The sequence below is a fragment of the Pseudopodoces humilis genome, chromosome 16 (assembly GCF_049639895.1).
Source record: "Pseudopodoces humilis isolate 2021_Gansu_Grassland_sample_001 chromosome 16, ASM4963989v1, whole genome shotgun sequence".
Classification (NCBI taxonomy): domain Eukaryota; kingdom Metazoa; phylum Chordata; class Aves; order Passeriformes; family Paridae; genus Pseudopodoces; species Pseudopodoces humilis.
In genome coordinates this window covers 9737145-9762385 of record NC_142215.1, presented here as the reverse complement: position 1 = coordinate 9762385, position 25241 = coordinate 9737145, and the positions used below count along the sequence as shown (strand labels likewise).

Genomic DNA, 25241 nt, shown 5'->3' with positions numbered 1-25241 from the left:
GATGGGCACCTGGCTGAGAAATTTGTGACTGTAAACAAGCTTCTGACAGCTCATTAAACTGTAGTAATTAATTTAACTTGGAGCTGCAGCTCATTAGTGTGCTGTCCAGAGGTTGATTTACAAATACTATATGCCAAGTGGGGATAGAATGTCACTGGATTTTTTCAGCGCCTGATTTGCCGGAGGTTTAGGTGGTCTTCTCAAGAATATCCATGAAAAAACAGAAGATCTGGATCCATTTCAGTGCCACAGAAGCATGACTGTCTTCTCCTTTTCCAGAATGTTATTTCCATTCCTCTGTAGGCATAGGAAGAGAAAAAAATGTTGCAGCAGCAGAAGGAGCAGAATCAAAGTTCAGAATTATCTCTTTATCTTTTCAAAGTTGTAGCCCAGCTGCTTTTGTGTTGCCCAGAGTTCAACTTAATCTAAAGACAGAAAGCCCAATTCTGCCACTGAAATTCATGCTGAGAATATTTTTTTTTTGTAATTTGAACTCAGTTCAACTTGACTAGGAAAATGTTCTGGCTTCTAAATTAAAGCCATATTGTCAGAATCGTTTCCACTTCTGTGCCATGGGAGTTAAGATAACAAAGTTAGAATCTTTGATTTGATGTTGGGTGTAAAAGTTCTGTAAATCCCTGTGAAGTAAGTCAGGTAGACTGCTGTGGTCCTCCAGGTCAGGTACTCTCATGTTTCTGGCCATTTCCTATCTGCACAGATCTTTCTCAGCCAGACTGAATGCTGGGCATTGTGTCCCTCTGAGGAGAGCCTGTTCTCAAATCCCTCTCTCCTAACTTCATACTACAAAAACAGAATCCCATGAGCAGTGCTGAAAGAAAGAAGGAAGAAGCTAACACAGCAGAGAGTATTTCAGATAATGCTAACTATGAACTGGATAGATATGAACTTTTCTAGAGCAGAAATAATTATTTGCCTTCTCTTGTTCTCCATGAGACTCTCTTGACAGTCCTCAAAGAATAATTTCCCTGCTCCTGCAAAGTCAAGTCACTGCGTAATTTCAGGAGGTGTAAAGAAGGGTAGGGTTTCTCTTTTCACCTACCAAGTGTAGCTAGTCTGAATTGTAGTAGAGGGCCCATAGAGAATTTGGATCTCAAACTAAAGCAAATTGTAATGAAAATTATCTGCCCTGCTCCCAGATTTAAATGGGAATATTTCTGCTCTTGTGTCTCTTTCATTTTATTAAAATTTTTAATATAATTTTTTTGTATCTGTGATCCTTCACAAATGCCAGTATAAACAGCACAAAGGCTAGTTTTCAAATTTATACAAAATATTTCTGAGATGCTTAGTTCTTCTCCTTTATGCTATTAGTAAATTAACACTTAAGTGGAAAATCTTAAGAGTCAAATAGTTTTGTATTTCATGACAGGGTAGATAAAAATAGACATAATGGAATGCCCATAAAGCATGGAATGCAGCTTGTTACCAGAATCAGAATGTGATACAGAAAGTACAGAACATGTATCAGGTAATTTATCCATGGATGCAAAACATCAAATATTCTCCATAGAATACACATTAGCTGTAGCCTCAGGACAGGACACTGTTATTAAAGAACTGGATGTATGGATAACATGCCTTTCAAATTTTAAATCTAGTTAGCATGTAAGTGGAACATGATTAGGACACATTAAATTGCCTAAGGAAATTAAGGGGTCTGGTGGTAATAGAATAATTTTTAGCAGCATTGGTCTTTTTTCCAAGCCAAGTACATTAACTCCAAGTGCAGGTGGTTTAAGGTTGCTGGAAAACACAGACTAATTTATTACTTTACATTTGTTTAATTTGATGTGCTGTGACAAAGGTGTGGTTAAGGCAAAATTTGAGAGGTACAAAATGGCCAAAAAAGTCACGCAATGTTCAGTGAAGCCTGTAATGAATTTTCCATTGCTCTGTGTAGAACATCTGACCCTTACTGATCTCCAGAGTTTTGGCTTTTATTCCTCAGCAACTTGGCTTAATCTTATGGACAGAATAGGGTTTCTAATGAGTCTGCCAGGAAAACTAAGCACCCTTCTATTTTCAGCAAACTCTGGATCCGATTGATGAGGTTGCCGCGCTCATTGCTGCCACAGTCCACGATGTGGATCACCCAGGTAGAACAAATTCTTTCCTGTGCAATGCTGGCAGCGAGCTCGCGATTCTCTACAACGACACGGCCGTGCTGGAGAGCCATCATGCTGCCCTGGCGTTCCAGCTCACCACCCGGGATGGCAAATGCAATATATTTAAAAACATGGAGAGGTAAGCTTAACCCCCAGGCTCCTTGTCTGCCCACTAACATCTCTCACTTCCTTCTGTGTAACATAAAGCAAACAAGCATCCTAGAGGAGGGCAGTGCCTGGTGGATAACTGTTCATGGCCTTTGTGAAATTTGCTTCTAAAAGAGTAGAATGTTTCTGTCTCTCCTGCAAAGACTTCTGAGTAATTCCCCCCTGCCAATTTCTCCTGTCCATTAAAAGGCAGCCCTTATCTAATGAATTTAGTGTAAATCTTAATGTGAGCAAGCCTGGAAGAGTTATTTGGTGTCACTGAATGTAGAGAACAAGCTATGGCTGGGTGAGTAGAGAACAAGGAGAGATAGAGCCACAGAGTATCAGTTAAAAATAAAATACCTTGTTGCAGTGTGAAGGATAATGAAGGACCTGTTGCTCTTGCAGCCTCAGAGAAGCATTTAGGGCAAGGATGTGGCCATTGCCTTGGTTCTCTCAAGATGCAGCAGGAAAATATTGCTGAAAACTTGACTGGAGAGTGAGCCACTGCTGAGTGTCTGTGCTAGAAGCCCTGGGAATATGTGGGTGTGGCATGTCCTGGCAGCCTCCTAAGCAACTGGTACCTCTGCTTCTGCCCAGCTAGAGATCCAGTCATGCCTGGAGCACATATGTCTCTACACACCAAAAGTACTCCATCTAACAGAGATGCAGCTGCCCAAGCCTTTAGTACTGTTCTTTCTTCCCCTAGCACCTCTCTCAAACAGGAATGGTCTGTTGCATTTTTGTTAGACTTGTTTTAGCAACCAGCCCTTTGTGACCCAGCCAGCATTCTTAATTGTTTCCTTCTTTAAACAGGAATGAGTATCGAACCCTTCGCCAAGTCATTATTGACATGGTCTTAGCAACAGAAATGACAAAGCACTTTGAGCATGTCAACAAGTTTGTCAACAGCATTAATAAACCTTTGGCAGCGCTTGAAGAAAATGGGGTAAGCAACACTGCAAGTCCTCCTTAAAATGCCTAGGCAGGGCCTGGGAACCCTTGTCAGTAGGAAATTCTCACGTGGTGTTCTGAGAAAGTTTATCAGAAATGTGGAGAAAGAGAGGCTGGAGATTTATTTTTCACCTATGGGTCTGAATCCCCTTCTGCTTAACGTGGTTGTCACTCATTTTGAGGGTGAGTGGGACTTACTTGGATCCTATTAATGTCACAGTGCTATGATGCTATAGTTGGAACCAGGGCCTTGGGCTGTATGTTTTCATGTAAAAATGCCATTATGATTAACCCAGTCACTCCCACTGACAGAGTGGCAAGACTGGGCATTGTTGTTGGCCATTTCTTCAAAGGAAACAGGATTTGCTTCAAAGCAGAGGCTGAATTACATCCCTTCTGAGGGGACACGCTGGGGGTGCAGCATAAGGGCAGGTCTGTGGGCTGCCATGTGGTGCATCCTCTGGGATTAAGGGCCCTCAGCCTCCAGTGCTGCCTGGCAGCATTTGTGGGGTTTCTGTCTGCTTTATTTTTAATCTTTAAAATAGATGATGGTGACATTATGTATCATATAGACATAATCAATAGCCATCTGGAACCCCATGGACACAAAGAAATTGCCCGTTAAGAACTCTTTCTGAAAAACCACACCAGTTTCAATAACAGCTTCAACCAGCAGTTTTGTTGCCAGTAAGAGAAGTGTATAATTTTGTTGGAATGATTTTTGCAAAGAGAATACTTGCAGAAATGGTTATGATAAAGTTTGCGTTGGTGGCAACGTCATGTAGGAGCCGTAATGGTTTGCTGTATTTTTTTACCATGTTTTTTAGAAAGCCACATTTATGACTGTTGCATGTAATGGGGGAAGGCAGGTTTTTTATTATGTGAAAGTGGGAGAGAAACAGGTCTTGCTCCTTCACCCATGAGAAGCAGGCTGGATCTTAATTGGAGAATTGTACCTTTGTCCACAGGAGTGTAGGCTAGAATTAGCTTTGTTCTTGGCAGCCGGTGGTGCTAATGGGAACTCTGTGAATGTGAAGCCAAAGTCCCAGTAGGACACTGGTTGTACTGAATAAATTAGAAGAAGGGATGTTAAATTCCCAGCTGGACAGCCTCTCTGGATGAGCATAGCAGCACTGGTGCAGGACAACAAGGGAGTTGTTACTGCTGAGTGTAGTGCACTGCACTGGCCCTGTGGAGTGTGTAACTCTGTAGTGCTCCTGGTCCTGCTGAAGGGCTCTGCAATGGCCTGGCTTGGTCTGCAGAGCCCCTCCTCCCAGCCCCAGGAGTTGGGATGCAGAAGTTGTTTGACCAGCAGAATCCATCCTAAGAGCTAAACTCCTCTTCTTGCCTGTCACAGAGAGCTGAACAGCTGGTGCTGCTAAAGAACAAGGCTTGGACCTGTACAATCAGAGAGTAAAAACACAAATAGGGATATAGAAAAATGAAACAAAAGTTTAGTTCTACCCTTAAACCCCAGAGACTGCAGGGAAATTACCTGCTGCACAAGGCATTTGCAATTCACAGCAAATTGTGCACAAGGATGGGAAGAAAGACAAAGAATAGGTAATTTCTATTGAAAACAAGAAACAAAATGTTTCCCTTCTTTCAGCTGGGTGTTTCAGTTTGGCAAGTTCCTATTAAAAGGCCTGTAATGTGTGAGTGGGTAAAGCAAATTATTTACTGTGCTGAGCAGAACAACAGTGTCAGCCCCTCTTTCAAGTCTGTTGTCCCTCTGGCTGCAGCAGCAGTGTGTGTTTTCAGCCATGGTGGTGACTCAGTGTAGTGTTTGCAGGCTGAGCTGCCAACCGCCTGTTCCAAATGGGACTGCTCCACTTCTTTTTTTTAATTTATTATTTTTATACAAATTTGTTCAAAGAGCCATGCTAAGAAGCTGCTCTGTTTGTTTTCTTTCTGCTTTTGTTTCATAAACTGAAAAAAATTCTTTCCAGCTCCAGCATCCTTTATCCTCCCATTTCCCCTCATGATGTCACCTAAGCTATGACAGGAAGCCAACATCTGCCATGCAGAGACACCTCTGCACTCTGAGCAGGATGCTGGCACTAAGCAGAGTAACACATTTTATTCCCAAGACATCTGCATCCAGCAAGTAGAGCTGTGCATTTGGTTTGAACAGATCCCAGAGGTGAACATCCTTTCTTGATTCCTGATGGTTTACCTACTAGGATATTCTCTACTACCCATAACTGAACAATCTCTAATTTTCCATACCTAATTTCCATACTTGTGTTTCTGGAGCTTTCATCACTTTATGTTGGCTTTCTCATATATAATTTTTCCACGCATTTGGAGGTGTATACATCTCACTTGGGTTCTTCTGTTTTCCCTTCCACATACCTAAAAATGAGGGAAAAGAATTGGTTTGGGCATCTCATCTTGGTGAGAACTGTGGAGCTGGTATTTCTGAGCCATTTCTATACAATCAAATAATTTTTTACTACTGTCAGTTTCTTCCTTTAGGAAGAACTTTTTTCCCCGCAAAAATTTTCTTCTGAAAAATGTCATGGTTATTCTGACCTAATAAAAGGTCAGAATGTTTCTGCTGCTTTGTGTCTCCCTCTTTGTACAGAACAGTGCAGGAACTGGTAGCACATTATTATTATCATTATTGTTCACTACTTCTTCGCTGCTCTGACTGTAGAGCAAGACCCTGTTAGGTGCCAGAGAAATCTTGTATTTTCCTTGCTTCAAAGAGTTTCTATTCTGAGTACACAGAGTTGTAAACTCCTGTACCTATCCATCCTTAAAGAGTCCAGCAACAAGGGAAGAGAATGAGGAACATGCCTGGGAGGCACTGTGGGATCTGACTCTCTGAATAGCAGCAATGTTGTCAGAATGATTGATACACTGATGGGTTTGTGTGCCAAGGGTGATTCTTGCATCTTGGGTCAGTCCCTCTTTTCAAACCAACTATTCCACTCTTAATGTGCAAGTCCATTAATCCTTGGGTTTCAGCAGAGAGTCACATTTTTCTGCCTACACGGTCCTCATCACTGTGTGTGTTGTGATGAGCTGATCCTCTCCACACTTTTGAGAAGGCAGATAAGGAATAGAGGGATTAGATGACTTGCCCAAAGATGCCCAAGAGATCTGTCACAAAGACAGTGACTGAATTCAGAAACTGGAGTTCAGTGCTAGCTCAGAGCTGCGACTAACTTTCATTATCCACCTATAAATTCAGTTAGACATCAAATCTGGTAGCCAGTAGCAGGACTGATCCCTGTAGGATGTGCTGAAAGCATTCCCAAAGCACAACAGCTTTTGAGTTAGTGCATGCAGACCTTGCTAATGGATTGTTTTTAATTCTTAAATGTTACAGAATAATGGTGATGGAGAATCAATCAAGACCGTTCTCAGGTCTCCTGAAAACCGTATCCTTATCAAACGCATGTTGATAAAGTGTGCTGACATTTCCAATCCATGCAGACCCAGAGAACAGTGTATAGAATGGGCCGGACGCATCTCTGAGGAGTACTTTGCACAGGTAAGGCAGTTAAAACAGCCTGCTGAAACTTCAGGTGAGCATTTCTTTAAAAGGGAGGAGAAGGGTGCCAGTGTCACAGAACATCTCAGGCTGCATTATGTAATGTGAAAAAAAAATAACTTTTTTATTTTAAATGGTGGCTATTACTCATGCTGACACACTACTAGGTACTTTCAGAGAGATGAAAGTTGACAACTTTTATTGTGCAGTTTCTGAAAAACTTAAGCTTTCAAGTTGTTCAGTTTGGAACTGGGCTTTTTGAGCCTTGTCTGCAAATGCACTCCCATAACATGAGACACAGCAAGGATACCCTCTGTACCCACATGCTGGGAATAGGATCATCAGGTTCTAGTGTTTGGATGTGAGCAGCACTCACTCCAAGATGTGCTGTAAGACTTTAGTACCCTGTGCTGAGGAAAGGTTTTAGGAAGATGTGGGAAAGGAGAGGGCAGTTGTTATTACAGATGATAGACCAAACACTGCATTTGGAATTTGGCACCCCAAGCAAGGGGCAAGCGAATAAAAAAGGTACTTTGCCATGTCTGAGTGGGACAGATTACAGCTTCCATCAGAGATTGAAAATGGTTCAGCAGCTCTTAGGTCTAAAGCAGTCATAACTTGGTAACATGTGAAGTTACTTAGGGTCAGCTTGTGTGCAGATACAGAAGGTAAATACATCCCTTTGTGGGAAACACTGGAAGGCACTATTTATCTGCTGTTTTGCTGAAACTGAACAACTAGGTGCTTAAGACTAAGTTGCTGCTGCTTCAGATTTGTTCAGGTTCCTCCTTTGATTTAGCAGATGGATGCTCTAGTCAGTGTCAAACAATCTGCTGCTGAGAGAAGCCCATTAACAGAATGTGTCTTAGATGAATAATTACTAATGTTTTTTGCAGACTGATGAAGAAAGGAGGCAAGGTTTACCTGTTGTGATGCCAGTTTTTGACAGAAATACTTGCAGCATCCCCAAATCCCAACTATCATTCATTGATTACTTCATTATTGATATGTTTGATGCCTGGGATGGTAAGCAAAACTCTGCCATTTCCTGATGTGAACATTTTGTGAACATTTGAAACTGCTGTGATACAGAATTTCTTTTTTATGGCTCCTAAATAAAGGGGGAGAAAAGGGAAGATTCCTGCAGTTCAAGTAATATTAATAACTTCATTATTGCTTATAAGTATTGCTACAAGCGATTCTCATGGCTTGTCTTTAATATACTAGATTCAGGCAATCTTTAACTTTTTAAACTTGCTTCTCTGTAAATGGAGAACAGAACACATTCTCTTTGATAGCTCTTTGAGCATGGTCATTTTGTCCATGTTAATACTGGTTGTTCTTCAAGGCAAATTTCTACAGTCTGGAAACTGCTTGGGGGAGCGGCTGTTTCCTTCCAAGTGCTGCCTCCGTGGTAAAAGTGGTCAGAAATGTGACTCTCCTGAATGCCACATCATGACATGTGACTGAGGTTTGATGGGGCAGGATAATTACAACCATAATTAGCTATGCCCCTCCTGGAAAATTGTGTCCCTTTGCTGGGAGCTGCAACACCAGTATTATGTAAATTTACAGAACAGTTCTCAGTGGCCCGAGTGCTACATGAGTGCTGAGAGTTGTACAGCCCCAACTATTTCGAGCATCGGTATGACAGATTCAAGCTTTTCTGCTTAACCCAGTTGCCATTTCAAGTGATACTTAAACAGGCAGAATCTGTGACTGTTTCAGTTCTGCAAACTCAATACACTCTGCCCTTTCTTCCCTAGCATTTGCAGACCTGCCAAATCTGATGGAGCATCTGAATAATAACATTAAATACTGGAAAGGACTGGATGGAAGGAACCTGCGAGTCCTTCGGCCACCACCAGAATAGCAGTTAGACCATGGTGTGTCATTCACTAGCCAGATGCATATTTATTCAAGTTCACTTCTATCTGTGTGAATTCAGATTTGTTTTGGCCTCTTCAGTATTACAGTAAAGCTAGCCCATGCACTTGGGGAACTTTCACATTCAAGAGAACATGAGGTCAGCAGTTGACTTCCACAAAGTACCATGTGTGGACTCGGATGAAATAAGCCCACCAAGTGGAATTACACTGGATTTCTGCAGTACTTGTACTGAAGAGGGTTTATTGTGATCATACTTCTGCGATATCTTCATACCAGCATGTGAAGCTGGAAGACCTTGGAGAGAATCCTCATAAAAAGGACATTCACTAGAAGTTTATCTATTAATAGAGACTCACAGCTTTTATGAGAAAGCTACATGCTTTTTATAAGCACTTAAGACAGTTATGTAGAACAATCAGACATTTAAAATGAATTAAACTGTCTATGAAAGAATTTTTGATCTATGAAAAATAGATGTACTGTATTTTTTCACATCACAGAAGGTGCAATCATTCACTTCTGAGCACTACTGAAAGTGAGTTCTCCTTAAGAAATTTAGTAGCAAATGTAAAAAATAACACAAGAATTTTTGAGGTTGATCGTTAGCATCTATGATTAAAATGTTATGTTTTATTTATTTTGTTAGATGTTCAATATTTTCTATGAATTTATAAATACTTAAAAGCCAAAGCCAACTTTAGATGCATTATAAATTTACATGATTCATACTCATTAATATACATTTAATTGATGTACAGACCTTTTATTTTCATAATGCAAATACAAAATACTATACAATGATACATTTTTATTGCACTGTAAGGATAGATGTGTATGTTTAAATATTGTCGGATTTATGTTAATTAAAATAAGGTTTATTAAAAAGGTCTCACTTGAGAGTAGTAGAATAAACAAGAACTGTATACTGTCTGAGCACCAGAACTGCAGTAGTTCTCCCACAAACCAGTGAGGACCACCTGATCTTCTCTTGGCTGAAAAATAATAATGTGTTGGAACTCTTTGTTTTCTCCCATGACATTTTATGACTGAATTCCCTGTTAAAGTCTGCCTTATTTTATATAGTATTTCTACAAAGCATTCCACAGCATATATGAAGAGGTGATACTAAGCATCTAATGAATTTCAACATTTTATAGCCAATGTATTTTCCTCTGCCATAAAAGAAAAAGAACCTAAAGCCACCAACAAAAACCTTTAACTCAAGAAGTTTGTAAAGGCTGTGTACCTTCACAATTTGAATGAAACCTTCATAGCAACTACCAGAAAATAATAAAATGTATATTTTAAGAAGTGTCATGTCCTACACATTTCATTTGGAAAGTATATGCACTTTGTAGTTTGTAGACTAACAAACACAGGAAATTCTTAACTAAGATACTTTTTGTCTGGGGAAGGGAAAAGTTGAGGGGGTTGAACTGGCATGAGGGTGATGAAAGGTGGTGTGTAGCTGGCAAGCCCCTGTGTTTGTGGCCTACCCTTGGCAAGCCCATGAGACCCTTGTGTGCCCTTGGACAAGTCTCTTCACAGCTACACGCCGTGTCATGCTGTGTTCCACTGAAGGACTCGAGCAGTGTCCTGTCAGCTTTCCCAGTCGACAGAAAGGCATCCAGAGGCACTGAAAGAGTTGCTGACTGTCATTACTGCAGAGGCAATGGACTTTAGAGACATTTTGAATCATTCCTGAAGAAGCAGATGCTGGAGAGAGGTGGATGATAGAGCAGTTCACGGACTGCAGCAGTGGCAGCCTTAAGGTAAGAAAGGAAGAACTGACCTCTCCAGGTGTTACCTGCTTCTGTGTTTCTCCTTCCTCTCCAAACCAGTGAGACTGATGGGCTACCACCATTTGTTCCTGTTTGTGTCCTGCCTTTGTGCCCTTACTCTGCTTGTGTGGTCTCTTTATCTACTCAGAATTCAGTTATATGCTGTTGGGACAGGGAATTCCCTTCAGTTCATTGTTATGTGCATATTGCCTGAGCCAGGGGGCTCGGATCCCGTGAGGGGTGCCTAAACTGTGTCACTGTCTCACTGACAGTAGTACGACAGAAGTTTTTCTGGTCAGTATTCCAGAGGTTCTACAATCAATGCTGAAGCAGCAGATATATTTTCATTGAAGGCTCAATAAAACAAGTATCCTGCAATGAGAGGGAGAGTTGGCCAGCAGTTTTCCTGGCAATATTACATTGTATTTCCCTATGCTGCATCTATTGTACCAGCTGTAATTTGCTACCTGGTATTAATGTCTTCTGTTCCTTGCAGGCTCCTGTGTCTCCAGTAGAGGAAAACTGCATCACACCATCAGTATCTCCTCCACTTGTCTGCTGCAATGAGGATGGGAGAGGAAGTGTGGGTACCAGCATGTGGACCCAGAGACTTGTCTGCAGGTAAAAATCATGGAATCATTTAAACTGGAAAAGACCTCTAAGATTATGGAGCCCAACTATTCCTACAGCACTGCCAAATCCACCACTAAACCATGTCCTCACATGCTACGTCTACATATGTTTTAAATCCCCTCAGGGATGGTGACTCCACCACTGCCCTGGGCAGTCTGTTCCAATGCTTGACAACCATTGAAATGAAAAAAAATTTCCTAATATCCAATCTAAATTTCCCCTGGTGCAACTTGAGGCCATTTCCTCTTGTCCTATCACTTGTTTTTTGGGAGAGACTGATTCCCACCTGGCTACAGTGTCCTTTCAGGTAGTTCTAGACACTGAGAAGGTCTCCCCTGAACCTTCTGGCTCCCTCAGCTGCTTTTCACAAGACTTGTGCTCCAGGCCCTTCCCCAGCTCCACTGCCCTTCTCTGGACACACTCCAGCCCCTCACTGTCCTTCTTGTCCTGAGGGGCCCAGACTGGACACAGCACTCACGCTGTGGCCTCGCCAGTGCTGAGTACAGGGGGGTGGCCACTGCCCTGGCCCTGCTGGCCACGCTGTTCCTGACACTGGCCCAGTGCCATTGGCGTTCTTGGCACAGGCTGGCTCACGTTCAGCTGCTGCTGCCCAGCACCCCGGGCCCTTTTCTGCGGGCACTTTCCAGCCCCTGTGCCCCAGCCGGTAACGCTGTGTGGGGTTGTTGGGACCCCAGGGCAGCACCCGGCCCTTGGCCTTATTGAACTTTGTGCCGCTGGCATCATTCCATGGATCCAGCCTGTCCAGATCCCTCTGCAGAGCCCTCCTACCCTGCCGCAGAGCAGCACCCCCGTCCAACTTGGTGTCACCTGCAAACTGATTGAGGGTGCATTTGATCCCCTCATACAGATCCTCAATAAAGATATTAAACAGAACTGCCCAGAAAAAATATTTCTTCATAAGCATAGTTCACATTCTGGGTTATATTAATATATGGTAAAAAGCAGTTAATTTCATCTGCTATAAAAATGCCTGATGCATCATCATTGAAAAGATGTGATCAATATGATTAATTCCCTGAAATTCACACTACGTCTTTATTTCTGTTACTTGGACTGTAGAACTGTGCTAATTAACCCTCTCTATAAGCCAGATTTATGTCCATATTGGTGTACAATAATTTAACTTAACATAAAACACTGATTTTCAGCCATTGCAGCTTTGCTCACTCTCCTGTCCATCTAAATTTGCCAAGGACAGATGATAATTAAAATCTGGAACCATGATGCCTGATCTGTACTTTGCTTCCACTGAGCTTCTCTCTCCAAGCCACACCTCTGAAGCGTTCTGTGCACTGTGAGCCTGTGCCTGTTCCATGGGGGTGATTCCAGGCTGCTGCCCATGCAGCATGAAGAGCCTCACCGTGGAGCAGTAATAGCTCTAACCTGATATCCACTGCTCCAGGATGCAGATTCTTTGGATCCCAAAGATCCAATGCTTCAGCCATTCCAAATTCCCTTCCTTTATTCTCCAAGATTACACAGCAATATCATATGCCCTGTGCTCTGAACCCTTTCCAGCTTTTTGAATGGTCACTTAGTGATGGAACTTCCTGGGGACAGAAATGGCTTTACTGACGGTCCTTCACCATGGAAGGGAGAACACTGAAATAAACTGAGTGTGACTGAAACGTTCCAAATTTCAGTTAGGCTGGCAGTCTTATGCAATGTCTGCACTTTTCATTTGTTCTTGCTTTAATGCTAATACAAGAGTAAATTCCAATGTAGGCATCATGAGGGAGAGGTCCTTTATGCATCTCCAGGGCTTTACTATAAAGCTTTCTGTTTTAAAACTTAATAAGGTTCAACAATTCAGCATTAAATGACAGAATGAATGGCTCTGTTTTCCATGCTGCATATTTTCTATCAGGTAATCCTGCTTCTAAACCTGGGTATCACTGTAGGTGCTTCCGAGTGAATCTAAACTATTATGATCTGGTAAAAAAAACTGTTGGCTTCTCAGCAAATTGTCCTAGATTATTATCTTTTACCCTTGTGTAAAATTCAGTGTAATAATTGTTTATTCTGACAAAAGGAGAAACCAGACAGGTGGTATGCACAGCTACCTTACCACAGGTCTGAAGATGGTTTTCATACTGCAGTTTACTCAATGGCTATATATGAATTAAAAATCACCTGAAATTGAATGAATGCCTTGGTTTTTGTTGCAGTGCCTTTTGTGTGGGTGTTCCTGCTTGTCTCAGTAGAGAAATAATTGATAAAACATTTAAGAAAATGTGTATTGAACATGAAGGAATGAGCAATGGCAAAGCCATTCCTGCATAAAAGAGAAGAAAGTATAATAGATATCTAATAATCACTTGCTGGGTGCTGAGAAACAGCACAGGCAAAAACAATAGTCAGTTGTGCCCTTCAGTGACACCAGAAGGGTTTGTGTCATTACTCTGCATGGAGTGCTTTGAAATGAAGTCTCAGAGCTATTCACAGGCTTCAAAACAAATAATCTCTCTGCTGATGTGTGACATCATGCCTCCAAGGTACAGGGGTCCCAGGGGTGCTGTTAAATGATCGCAGGATGGAGTGCAGTTTGTCCTGACATGATGTTTAGATGCAGAAAACAAGCTTTCAAATTGCTGCCATGTCCCTGTACAGCCTGTGCTGCTGGTTCAGAACAAAGGGGATGTCCAGATGTTTTTTGCTAAAGTTCTGGCTAGGTGGGAAAAGGGCTGTGGCTTATCTCCACTGAATGCTTTCTCTCAGTGCCTGCTTTTAATGTTACTTGGGCAAAGTGTCTCATGTTTTCCTTTCTTCCCCTTGTTTAACATCTTTAAGACTCTCCTCCCACACTTCCCATGCAAACCTCAGTGGACTCAGCTCTGCAAACCTTGTGAAGCAGCAGCAGTTGCCTCCTTAGCAAGCAAGGCAGCTGAGTTAGCAAAGGCCAGGGAACCCAGAGCCACTAAGCAAAGTAGCTTTGAGGCTTCTAAATAGCTTTGAAGTCTTGGACCTTCAAGCCCTACCTGTGGTTTAACAGTAAGTGTTAGGCCAGGAAACAATCTTCTGGTCTTCACATGTTCCCACTTTTTTCCTTCTCTTCCCTGCTCCCATTTTTCTTCTTAGCTCATTTGCTAGGATTCTGCTTTAATTTCCACTGGCTGAACATCTGCCTCAAACACACAGCTGTAATGCTGGGACTAAACCCTGCCTTTCAAACTGACTCTTGCTGCTTACTACAGCTTTTACCACAAGAAAATCTTTTTCTTTCTGACTCAAAGTGAGCCTGGAGAAATATCTTACAATTGCTGAAAGCCTTACATTGGTATCCACAAGCAGAAGAAGAATACAAACACAGTTAAGTGAAATAGCTTATAAGCACTGCAGTGCTGCCAGGGCAGGGGGAATATGTGTGCAAGGTCTTTGGTACTGTACTCCCACATGGAAAGTGAAAGTTCAGGAGTGTTCCCAGGCACCTCTGCCTTTGAGGTTATGTTAGCAAGCACAAGCAGCTGGGAACACTTGTTGAAATTAGAATCTGCCTTTTCTTGGTTTGCTTGCTCCCCCCATCGAGTGGCAAGAGTAATTGCTAGAGCTGAAACTCAGTTCAGCCCATGGTAATTAACAGAAATCTTCTTAATATACAGGTAGTGAAATAGTGCACCAATGCATACGATTTTCAAGAAGAAGCGAGAAAGGTGATTCCTGTCTTTGAAACAAAAGAATGAATTTAGCCAGTGTGTAATTATTCAAGTTAGAAGTTGGTCCTGTCTGTATTTAATATTCCAGAGTGGTATTTGATGTAAGTCCTTCCCCAGAGTTCATTACATTAGCTCTTACCTCAACCTGAGCATGCTGAGCGCCAAGTTCAGCATGCAGCATGTTTTATCACCAAGGAGAATGACGTCAACCTGGTGATCTTGCAGCTCCCCAGCTCAGGGGAGGAGGTATGGCTTTGTCTTCAGCCTAAAGAGGAAATAGAATATGTTTGCTTGGTATTTGCAGTATAAAATGTGTGAGGAATATTTCTTTTTATCTCCAGCAAGAGCTGTCCCTTTTTGCCTAAAAAAAAAAAAAGAAAAAAGTTACTTTGCTTGTAATATTATTCTACACAAAAAAGGAAGCTTGTCCTTTTCAGATCTCTCAGCTTTACAAGCAGACACACATGGGTGAAACAAGCTGCAGGGGGCTTGTGGCCATCCACACCATGGCAAACCCTGGCCTGGTCCTGGGAGTGCCTGGCTGCTGCTGAGGGCTCTGGTGAGGATCCTGCTGACCGCCAAAACATGGGAAGAGAAATGTAGAAAGCAGGTGCTTTCATAAGGGTTTGTCTCTGGTGTTTTTCAGAGATACTGGTCAGAGCTCCTGAGATGCCAGTTTCGTCCTCCCACCTGTGTGCCGAGCTTGGTGAGACTCCCAGGAGAGCTGAATGCCATAGGCAGGCACCGTCCCAGCACCGTCCCCACGCTGGGTGGTGCCGGCTGTGCCAGACTCTGCTTACCGTGAGGCAGACTGTGAGGGTACAGCGAGAATGTGAGTGCTCAGGAACAGGCAAGGCGCCCAGCCACCCCTCTGGGACTGGGCTGGGAACGGCGTGCTTGACATCAGCCATGGCTTCTGGGGTTCATGAGGGAGAAAGGCTCCAACTGCTCGAATACAGACAGTTTTCAGGACATTGTGAGAGCAGAGTGAAGTACTCCTCACCTGACAACCAAGCCCTAAAAGCGAGCAGCCTCTCCCAGTCCCTCAAAATCCACGCTGGCAGACTCAGTGCCAACATGCTGTCCCCTGTTATGACAGATCTCTAACAAGGCAAGGTCAAAAAGCACAAAGTTTTAGCTGCTCTAACGTGCCAGGAACAAAATAAACCCCAAAACACCAACCAACCAAAAACCACACCGAAACCCCAACAATGACAAAAAAAGCAAACAACCCAAAGCCTTGTTTTAAAATAAGCTGTTTTAAATAAATGAGTGTTCTTTGAACCACAGCAGAGTACGTACGTAACGATGTTTGTTAAGTAAATATCAGTGACATGTTTAAGTCTGGCTCAGTAGGTATTAGCAAAGTGATATTTGTGTTGGTTTTGTTGTAACAAGAGTCAATCGTGTTTGTAGAAGGTGGTCTGAAAAAAGGGACTTTGGATTTGGGGTTTAGTTTCTTCCATCTGCCGACCAGTAGTTCTACTTTGGGACTTTTAAGTAAAAGTCCTTCCCAATGCATTGAATTTGGTGAAGTTATACTTACTTCCACTGGCTTAGTTCTGTTCATAATCTGCCTCATGAGTGTTACTTTTTACCCATGGATCCACTTCTTAGATAATTTTGTCTTTGAGAAGGAAATCTGTCCTAAGTCTGGTTGCAAATATACGGTCACATTATTAGAGTGCATACCTGAAATGCCACAGTGATGTAGCTGAGCAAAGTTCAGATCAACTTCCACCTCTTCTTCCATCACTCTGCACTTCTGCACCCTGAGTTTTGATTTACTTCTTGTGCTGCAAGCAGAGAGAGCCAGAGAGCCCCACACAGGCCTGCTCTCACTTCTTTGCCACTGTGCTGACACAGTCACGAGATATTTGCAACGTGCAAAACTCCACAGAAGGACTGAGACAGCACCACATGGCCCAAAAGCCAGTGTCTGCTTTTCCATTTGCAGCAAAACAAAACAAAAAAAACCACCAAATAAACCACCATCAGTTTCTAATTTAAACAGCTATTTATATAGGTGTTTATATTTTTTTTTATCCTTTGACCTTTTGGTTTCTCTTTTAAGAGCCAGATATGAAAGCTAAGGTTAGTGCACAGAGGAACGCAAAGCAATGTAACAACAATGACGCTGAATTTTAAATTCTCCACCAGAAATAAAGTTGGTTTTTTTTCTGTTGGACAGGCTATGAGGAAGTTGGACTGATTCATAACTGTCCTTCCCTGTATGTTAATATAAGCTGTCTCTTTGGGCATGCTCAGAAATTTTGGGCTTAATAAATCTTCACTGTAAACTACATGCTTTCATGTATGGAAGGCAAAATGTTTATTTCATCAAGCATTTTATGACACAGACCATGAAATATATCTGACTCTCACTGCACAGGCACAATACATTGTTCTATTACAGCAGCCTGGCTGCAGCTTTCACATCAGCACAGGGGCACAAGGCAGGAGGAGTTGGGGTGGCCCCAGGCATCACCTGATGATTCACTTCCCAATATCAGAGAGGTAAGGAAGGTAAAGGAATTTTGTTTAGAGATTCAGAGAAAATTTGAGTGTATACAACCGGCTGTAAAATACCTCCAAGGCAAGGGAGCTACCATGCTACTTTTGGCCCAGCCCAGCCTGGATGAGGGCACCCGTGCGGTGACTTGGGAGCTGTGGAACACCCATCTCAGGGGTGAGAAATCGCAGCTTCGTCTGGCCCCAATCCTGCTGGTAAAGAACCAGGAGCTGCTGAGAGCTGGTGCCTCTCCCTCAGCCTTGCCAGGGCTGTGCTAGCAGCGAGGGTTATTCTCGTGCTTCAGTCTGCAGGATCAAGCCCGTATTAGGGGAAGGAATGGAGATGGACAAGCACAGCAGGTGTTGCACAAGATTGGCGGCTGCTGGAGGCAACAATTCAGCCGTGTGTGGATGGAGCCATCACTGGGGAAGCCGCTCCACGGCCCCGCCGAGGGCAGGCAGGGCTCAAGTGGATGCCGAGCGGGGTGAGCTCGGCTTGGTCCGTGATGTCTTGGGAAAAGGCTGCGGGAACAGAGCTCCCACGCCGGGGGCAGCTCCAGCTGTGTCTCCCCGCCTGGGGCGCTGTCCCGGCACAGAGAGGGAAGGAAGACGGGCAGGCAGGAAGGAAAGAAGGCAGGAAGGAAGCCAGGCAGGCAGCGCCCGCCCTCTGTCAGGGCGCCCCGGACCGAGGCCTGCCCGCCGCGGGAAATGGCGGCCTCGGGAGGGGGGCGCTTATGGCGGTGGGGCCGCGGTCCCGCTCCTCCCGCGGCGGGCTGGGGGGCCCGGGGGCGGCCGGCCGGTAGCGAGAGAGCGACGGAGTTCGGGCACGGCAAGGCCCCGTCGCTGTGCGGCCGGAGCGGCTCCCGTGCGGTGGCGCCGAGGCCCGGCCTGCCCGCGGCTGTGCCCCGTGTCCCTGGCAGGAGCTGCCGCCGTGATGCGGTGCGAGCCCCGCGGGCATCGCCGGCGCGGAGCCCGTGAAGAGGCGCGCCCGGGGCCCAGGTAAGCGCTGCCCGCCGGGCCCGCTGCCGTCCGGGAGGGGCTGCTCGTGGTGGTGGTTTTGTGAGCTAGGCCGGGACCCACTACTGCAGTCTTTCGGGGGCTGTTTAAGCCACAGCTTTGCGTCTGGATTTTATTTAGGTTTTATTTGGCTCCAGCTGTGGGATGAGCACCCTTTTGGCAGAGGGCGCGGTCCCTTACAGCCATTTTGTGAAGCAGTTTAGGTGTCAGTATCGCTTCCATCGGAGCAAGTAAAGCTTAAAAAAATGAGCCTGTTTGGAAAAGGTTTAAGTAAGTTGGGCTAGGACAGCGGAGTCCCAGTATATATTGGCAACTGAGCACACCACCATAAACGTGATGGAGAGAAAATTCAATAAAAAGGCAGTGTTGTGTTTTGGATTGGCTCAGGACTGCAATAAAGTCTGAACAGGAAGCAAAGCCTCACCTTTGCATGGTCCCTGGTTGCTTTGCTGTGTGCTGCTAATGAGTGATATTGGTTACTGGCGGCAAACAGAGGTGGGCAGTAAAAAGATTCAACTCAGTTCAAAGACAGGAGCAGGGAATTGCCTTCCTGGCTGAGTGCCTAGGCTCTGCAGTCTACTTTAGGAGGGCTCAGTCAGTTCTGAAACTTTTCAGGAGTTTATTGTAGAGATTCATCCGGAGGACTAAGAAAGTGGAGCCAGTGGCACTATATTGACTCCATTGATACTATCCTCCTAAATTAAATGGTAGAAGAACAAGGCCTGCCTGTGAGATAAAAGTCAGGACCTACTTGATCTACCTACAATGTTTTAGTGGCAGTGATAGAGCAAGTTAAAAGTCATGTGTTTCTGTAGTAAAAGGTCAGATGTGTTTGTTTTAAATCTACATTAAACTATTTCAGCGCTATTGTATTTTCTCTTTTATCTGTGCGTTTGACATGTCTTACATGTGTAATTGCTCACAGGCCCTTTGTTCCCGGCTCCAGCACTGGGTGAGGAGGGACACTGGACATGCCTTCGATTACGGTAACAGGTTTGAAAACTGTTTTCAGCCTTAGAAACCTGTGTGAGACAAGTGTGGCCTTCTGAAAGGGCTTCACGTGATGCCCTCCAGTGGCAACAACGTGAATCTGAAATCGCAGGGAACTGGAAAAAGGGATCCTTCTGGCTCGCTTTGAAGGGGTTGGGCAGCCCTGGCAAAGTCCCCAGTTAGCTGCTGGGAGAGGCATGGTTGGGGCTGTCTTGTCCTTTGGCAGTTCCTGATGCTGCAAGTCCTGCAGGGATGCATGGATCACTGCTGCACATGAGGGCTGCCTGTGGGCTTCAGCTGGCCAAAACCAGAGCTTTACGCATGAGCTTCTGTCCTTTGCAGAGGATAGATTTTGCTGTGTGCTGGTAAATTCCCATAAGGAAAAGGAACAGGAAGAAAAAGACCCAGCAGGTACTAGGAAAAATACAGCTTGCAGCACATAATGTTAGAGACAAGGACAACTCATTTTTAACTGACTATTGCCCTACCACATGTTGTAGTTCAGCCAGAGTTCCTGTATACAGGCCAGACATAAGAACTGATTTTGCCTCATCTGAATTACCTTTCAATACAGAGAAATAGATCAGATCAACACCTCAATACAGTTCTCCAAGTTGAGTGCCATACCCAGAGTTCCAATAAACTAAATACACCTGGTGAATAAACTGAATACAGAGGCATGCAGGGCTGATATGAACTTACAGCTTAGTAGACCACTGCTGTGGAAGTAGTGGCCTTCCTGTAAAACATTTATATAGAGATTGTTTTGAGTAACAGCTGGTTCTGAGAAACACATGTTGTCAAGTTTTCTTTGCTGTATAAATGTTTGAGGAAAGCTTGGGCTAGTGGCAACAGGTGAAGCTTTTATTAAACAGAAACATACAAACTCATTTTCCTTACTGTTGTTAACCTAGAAGCCAATTACTGCATATTTGTTCTTTCTTTCAGATAGTTCTGTCACTGCTATAGCTGTCCTGTGCCATGCCTGGTTATGACCATGGGGTCATTCTCCTGAGCAGACTGCTCTGTACTCAGCCACCTGGCCAGCATTCTCCAGTAGATTCACCAAGCTGGCAGCATAACGACAGAGCTGTTTGGTACCTGCAGAGTTCCACTGCAAGGGTGTCTGAGCACCTGACTTTTGACTCAGAAAATCTGCCCTTGCACGGTCCAGCAAGAGGGTTCTGAAGTCCTGGGGATGTGCCAGTTCAGTTCACTGGTTGGAAAGTATTTTGCCAGGTTGCAGCTATGGCTTAAACACTTGAGGTGAAAGCTGGTGGTGGGGTGTGGAATCATGGGTTCACCAGCAGCCTTTGTGGATTAGAGGCTCTCTTTGGAGGTTCAGATGTCCTCATACCTCTGCTCTGATACCTGTGTGTTATACTCTTTCAGGAATCTACTTGGAAATAAGAGTAGGGCTCTCAGTTTTTGGCTGATAGGAATAAAACATGTTCCAGTGGGTATAAATTGGAGCCAAAGTCAAGGAGTACATTTTTAAGCAAAGAATGGTGCTTTCTTACCACTTCAATCCCCAGCACAGGAGCTGTACCCTAGAACTGCTGTTCCCTGGGATGGCCATGCCAGCAGCAGCAGGGCACACATGCCCACAAACTGTTCTGCTCACTGGCAGGTAAAGCAACTTAGTTTCTGGCCTGCTTACAGCAGGTCTTACAAAGTGACCAAAACAACTTTTTCTGCCCTGAAAATATCTTAATTCCTGGTAGGTTAAGAAATGACCCTGTGCTGGTATAGCTCAGTGTTGCTAAATGCATCTTCTGAGGCTTTTGAAACAGATACCCAAGAGCAGATGGTACTAATCACTGCTGTTGTAGTAGCATACTCAGCTCCTGTTTTTGTGGTTTCTAAAGGCCTGTTTTGGCAAGACTTTTTTTTTAAGCTATTTGGGAAAGAACATACAAGCTTTTGACACACAGTTCTATGTAAAATCTCTTTAGTTTTGCCAATGGCGTTTATTTATAGAGACCCTGCATATTGTAGAGGCCACTGCTTGTTCCTGGTGATTCCCTAGAATGGAGACTTGAACCAATGATTTTTGTAATGAATATGCAATAAATCTGTGGAAAAGCTTTTCTCTTAATGACTCTTGATTGAGTTCAGGTAGTTTTGACACCTATGGATGAGGCTGTTCAGAGCTGACCAAGCCTGCTTGACAGGCAGGGCCTGTCTTGATTGGTGTCTGGAAATGAAATCCAAACAAGGATCTCTCAACAGCAGAGAGTGTGCCAGAGTCCTTCCAGCCTCACTGGACACCCAAAGCTTCATGGGCACAGCACTGGAGTGGAATTGTTCAGTGCTGAAGGGGAGAACAGATCTGTGAGTGTGGAGGGAGGATACACCCAAGTGGATGTGAGCATAGCTAAAAGGAAGCAGCTAAAGGTGTTTTAGGTTTTCCTGTAAGGACAATCAAGTACTGCAAAAAGCCTGTCTTATCTTTTTTTCCCTGGGTGAATGAATGAGAAGCATTCTGTAAAAATGGCTTATATTTGAGACTGGAGTGCAGGCGTGGGTATTCCAGAAAGCTTCAGTGGGTATGTAGGCACTAACAGTTCACACACAGGGGTAGAATATTTGATTATCTTGTGTCACACACTCTGTGTAGCAACCAGAACACGGGATTGGGAGATCAGCTTCATGACTGGAGTGTTCTCGGCTCCACCAGCTGTACAGTGATTATGCCTTTTGCTATTTTTGTTTTCCTTTGAGTAGACTCAGGAGAATTGACTGCTTTGGAACTGGGGAGTTCCCTTGGCTTCAGGTGGGTGTTGGGGGAGCCTGTGATCCAGCTGCCACTGCCATGTGGTAACAGCATCACCTCTGAGAAGGATGGTACCAGTTTCTAATGAGAATTCTGGGATGGATCTTGTGACCACAGTGGCTTTTTTCTAAGATCCTTCCCAAGAGGATGTGACCTAAGGGCTCAGGCTGGTTTGGGTCAGGTTTGCTTTGCTTTTACTAGAGGGAAACAGCTGGTTTATAGGGAGTATGCTGGAGCAGTTAATGCTGAAAGAGGGCATTGCTCAGGGCAGGTTACACATAGGTGTGGAAGCTGCAAAACACAAGTTATGGCAGGGCAGTCCATGGGGGTGTTGTAATTCCAGTATGTATCCTTAAGATACCAGGTGTTTCCAGTGCAAAGCAAGGGTGGACATAATGCTGGAAGTGTGAGTTGAATGTGTGAAGGTGCTGGGCAATATCTGCATTGAAAAATGACAGTCTGCAGTTCTCATAGTCCAGCAGGATGCCAATCCTTCTGGGGGGAATAGTAATTCTGATGTCAGGTGTCATCCCGCTGTGCAGGAATTCATACTTGTGCCTGCAGGCGAGAAAAACAAAAGAGCTGAAGGAACCCTGGCTGCTTTCAAAGGGAAGCACTTTGTGCACTCAGGTACCTAGGCTGCTCATGAGTGTCACAGGCAGTGATGTTAATGTACCAGTGTCCAGGGAAGAGCCAGCAGTGCAGCTGAGGCAAGAGGGGAGCTGGCATTTCTGCAGGCAGGTATGACATGATTCCATAGGTAGGACAGATCAAAACCAGTTGGGTATAGCTGGGTTTAGCCAGATACATAATTTCTGGATTACACAGATCTGTTACTCTGTCTTTCCACTGGGGTTTTGGTAATCTTTACAGCTAAATTCTGCAACTCTGATTTTATTCAGATTTGTTCCTGTAACTGCTTGTTTCAATATGACGACGTCTCACTTCAGTGAGACAGTGTACCACAGAGAGACCCTTCAGCTTTATTCACTAGCATCCTCTCAAAAGAACTGGGTGCTTTGAAGATACAAATCTGCAAAAAGACAAGTTCTGGAGCAATTAAATTGGGCAAAAGAACCCACTCCAAATGCTTCTGAAACACCCTAAAAAAGCGGGAGGATTTGCTTAAGTGTTCCGGTATCCTTCCAACACCAGTTTACGGTGACAGCAGTGGAATCTCAGAGACCCTGGTGCCAGGTCTGAGCTGATATAAAATCTCTGGTTTCTCTGCCCAGCCTGCAAGTTTAAGAGATGTTTCTGTCAGAGACCTGCAGCCTCCACAGCCCTTACCTTGAGGGCGTGATGATGTGCCTCATGCACCAGGATGAGTTGTTTGCCCCCAGGTGACCATGTCTCGGAGTATTCTCAAAGGCCACACCAGTTCTGTACTCTGTATCTTCCTCAACTTCCACCTCCCAGTAATGCTTTCCTGGAAATGGGATCAGACTGCCGAGGATTGCAATACATCTGTGGGAGACAGACAGGAATATGTGTTTTGGCAGGCCCTCTCTATAATGCTTTTTACACTGTTTAGATGTGTTCAGGTATGTATATACCTGCATAAACAAAAGCCACTTCTGCTGTCTCCTTAGCAGTGCAGTGTAGATTTTTGACTCCAGTGAAATCCCCACACTGTGGAGCTAACACCCAGCCTGCAGGTTTCTTTGTGACACCTACCCTGTTTTCACTTGTGGGTAGCTTTGTATAAACAAGTGCCCCGGGCACTTCCAGAAAGATGAACAGCATCCCATAGTGCCTGGGTTTTCTGGGAAAGTTAATGCTTGTTAGAAAAGAGAGCTGGTGAGCCTCAGCATAGCAGGGGGAAAAGTCTTCAGGTTTTGCATTTTCTTTCCAAACAGCCCAGGGTTTTGAACATCATTCACCATTAGGAACTGAGCTCTGTATCAGCACAAAGTTCCCGAGGCAGCTGGGAAGGAGGGAACCTGTCTACACTGTGTTTGGAGAGATTAGGAAGAATTGAACACAGTAGGAGAACTTGTAATATGTTGGGTTCCTGGGCCATGAAATGTACAATAGGAACCATGCAGAAAATAACTCTTTTGAAAGTTGTGTAGTAGAGATAGACAAAGACAATGTACTACAGGGAGACCCTTCAGCTTGATTTACTGGCACAGTCTTGGAGTCAAAGGAACTGGGTGCTTTGAAGATACAAGTCTGCAAAAACACAGGTTCTAAAGCAAGAAAATTGGGCAAAATAACCCACTCCAAATGCTTCTGAAACAGGAGTGCAACATGATTCCTGTAAGCTTACACCTCAGTTTTTCTCAGGAAAAGTACATGCTGTCACTTTCAAGGGGGACAGCAGGTTTCAAACACACACAACTTTTATGTTTCTGTGGTAGTGTCTGAAGTTGTAAGTTGCTAAGGAAAAGGATGTTGCTGGCAGACACTGAGCTCTCCTAGGCAATGCTGAGAGAGAGCTGCACTCATCATTTGGAGGGCCTGTTGTGTGAGGATGGGCATGCACAGCACAATAGCAGTGCTCTGCCTCTGCAGCTGCACTTGCTTAGAGCACGTGTACAGTTCATTGCAAGTGCATGTAAATGTCTTGGGAACAATTCAAAACCTGAACTGTGCTGAAGAAGCAGTTAGGAACTACATCAGCTGCACAAACTTCAGAAAGAAGAGTTTATCATGTAATTTCCTTGGGAGCTTTTAGGGTTTTGTTTGTTTGTTTGTTTGTTTTTTCTTTATTTTTTTTTTTTTTTTCTTTTTTCAGTATCTTGGTTTGAAGGAGACTTGTGAAAGTTCATAGTGGAACCAAAACCTCAGCCTTTGAACGAGAAGATGAGTTCCAGTTCTGGCTGTTTATGTGAAACATAAAAGCATCCTGCAGAAGTGGGATGAAATCCCATTTAAGATTACCATGATGGCTTTCAAGGAAAGGATCACCAGTCTCCCAACTCTTTTCTACCAAGCCCTCTAGTAGCACTGCATTTCCATGGAAGCAAAAATGTGGACTTGTATTATCCTGCATCTGCAGATGCCTGTCCTGGTTATATGGTGTTTCTGTGGTTTTGACTAGAAATAGGCATTTTGGCAAGCTTAGTCTCTCACTTCAATGGCAAAGGGCCTAATTCTTTTTGAAAGTAATACATGTTGGTCCAAACAGTATCAGTTACATCTGTCAGCAAGAGGTAGATTTCAGATCCTTCTCCTTTCCTTAGCATTTGTTATGGCACCTAAATACCTGTTCAAATTTAGCTCAGTGTGCCAGAC

At 44.0% G+C, this 25241-nt stretch overlaps 3 protein-coding genes and 1 non-coding gene across 11 annotated transcripts in view; 3 read left to right on the top strand and 1 right to left on the bottom strand.

Annotated features, from left to right (window-relative positions):
* The window catches only part of PDE8A (phosphodiesterase 8A), a 148997-nt gene extending 139067 nt beyond the window's left edge, over positions 1-9930 (top strand). For all 4 annotated transcript variants that reach the window (XM_005521539.3, XM_088063320.1, XM_014251179.2 and 1 more), the window contains 5 exons: positions 2048-2265; positions 3090-3222; positions 6565-6729; positions 7626-7755; positions 8496-9930. In XM_005521539.3, the coding sequence (XP_005521596.1) occupies positions 2048-2265; positions 3090-3222; positions 6565-6729; positions 7626-7755; positions 8496-8602 (753 nt within the window). In that variant the 3' untranslated portion in view covers positions 8603-9930. The remainder of the gene's footprint in view (positions 1-2047; positions 2266-3089; positions 3223-6564; positions 6730-7625; positions 7756-8495) is intronic.
* Positions 9931-17288: 7358 nt separating this feature from the next.
* LOC106628116 (uncharacterized) lies at positions 17289-21317 on the top strand. 2 transcript variants are annotated; one of them, XM_088063155.1, is made up of 4 exons: positions 17289-17396; positions 17524-18217; positions 19161-19221; positions 20174-21317. In XM_088063155.1, the coding sequence occupies exons 1-3, from the start codon at positions 17318-17320 to the stop codon at positions 19189-19191; spliced, it is 804 nt and encodes a 267-aa protein (XP_087919281.1). In that variant the 5' UTR covers positions 17289-17317; the 3' UTR covers positions 19192-19221; positions 20174-21317. The 2 variants fall into 2 exon arrangements, with proteins under 2 accessions (XP_087919281.1, XP_087919280.1); XM_088063154.1 differs by having other exon boundaries at positions 19161-19228.
* LOC148183023 (small Cajal body-specific RNA 15) lies at positions 18872-19003 on the top strand. Its single transcript, XR_015773987.1, has one exon.
* The window catches only part of FSD2 (fibronectin type III and SPRY domain containing 2), an 18876-nt gene continuing 14794 nt past the window's right edge, over positions 21160-25241 (bottom strand). For all 4 annotated transcript variants that reach the window (XM_014251132.2, XM_014251130.2, XM_014251131.2 and 1 more), the window contains exons 12-13: positions 23292-23468; positions 21160-22559 (exon numbers count right to left, since the gene is read on the bottom strand). In XM_014251132.2, coding sequence (XP_014106607.2) covers positions 22307-22559; positions 23292-23468 — 430 coding nt within the window. In that variant the 3' untranslated portion in view covers positions 21160-22306. The remainder of the gene's footprint in view (positions 22560-23291; positions 23469-25241) is intronic.

Excerpts from the sequence above, each read along its gene's own strand:
- LOC106628116 (XM_088063155.1), top strand. The coding sequence starts at position 17,318 with ATGCTACTTTTGGCCCAGCCCAGCCTGGATGAGGGCACCCGTGCGGTG. Across the intron at positions 17,397-17,523 it reads GTGGAACACCCATCTCAGGG|TCTGCAGGATCAAGCCCGTA; the intron begins GTGAGAAATCGC and ends CTCGTGCTTCAG. Across the intron at positions 18,218-19,160 it reads GAGGCGCGCCCGGGGCCCAG|GCCCTTTGTTCCCGGCTCCA; the intron begins GTAAGCGCTGCC and ends AATTGCTCACAG.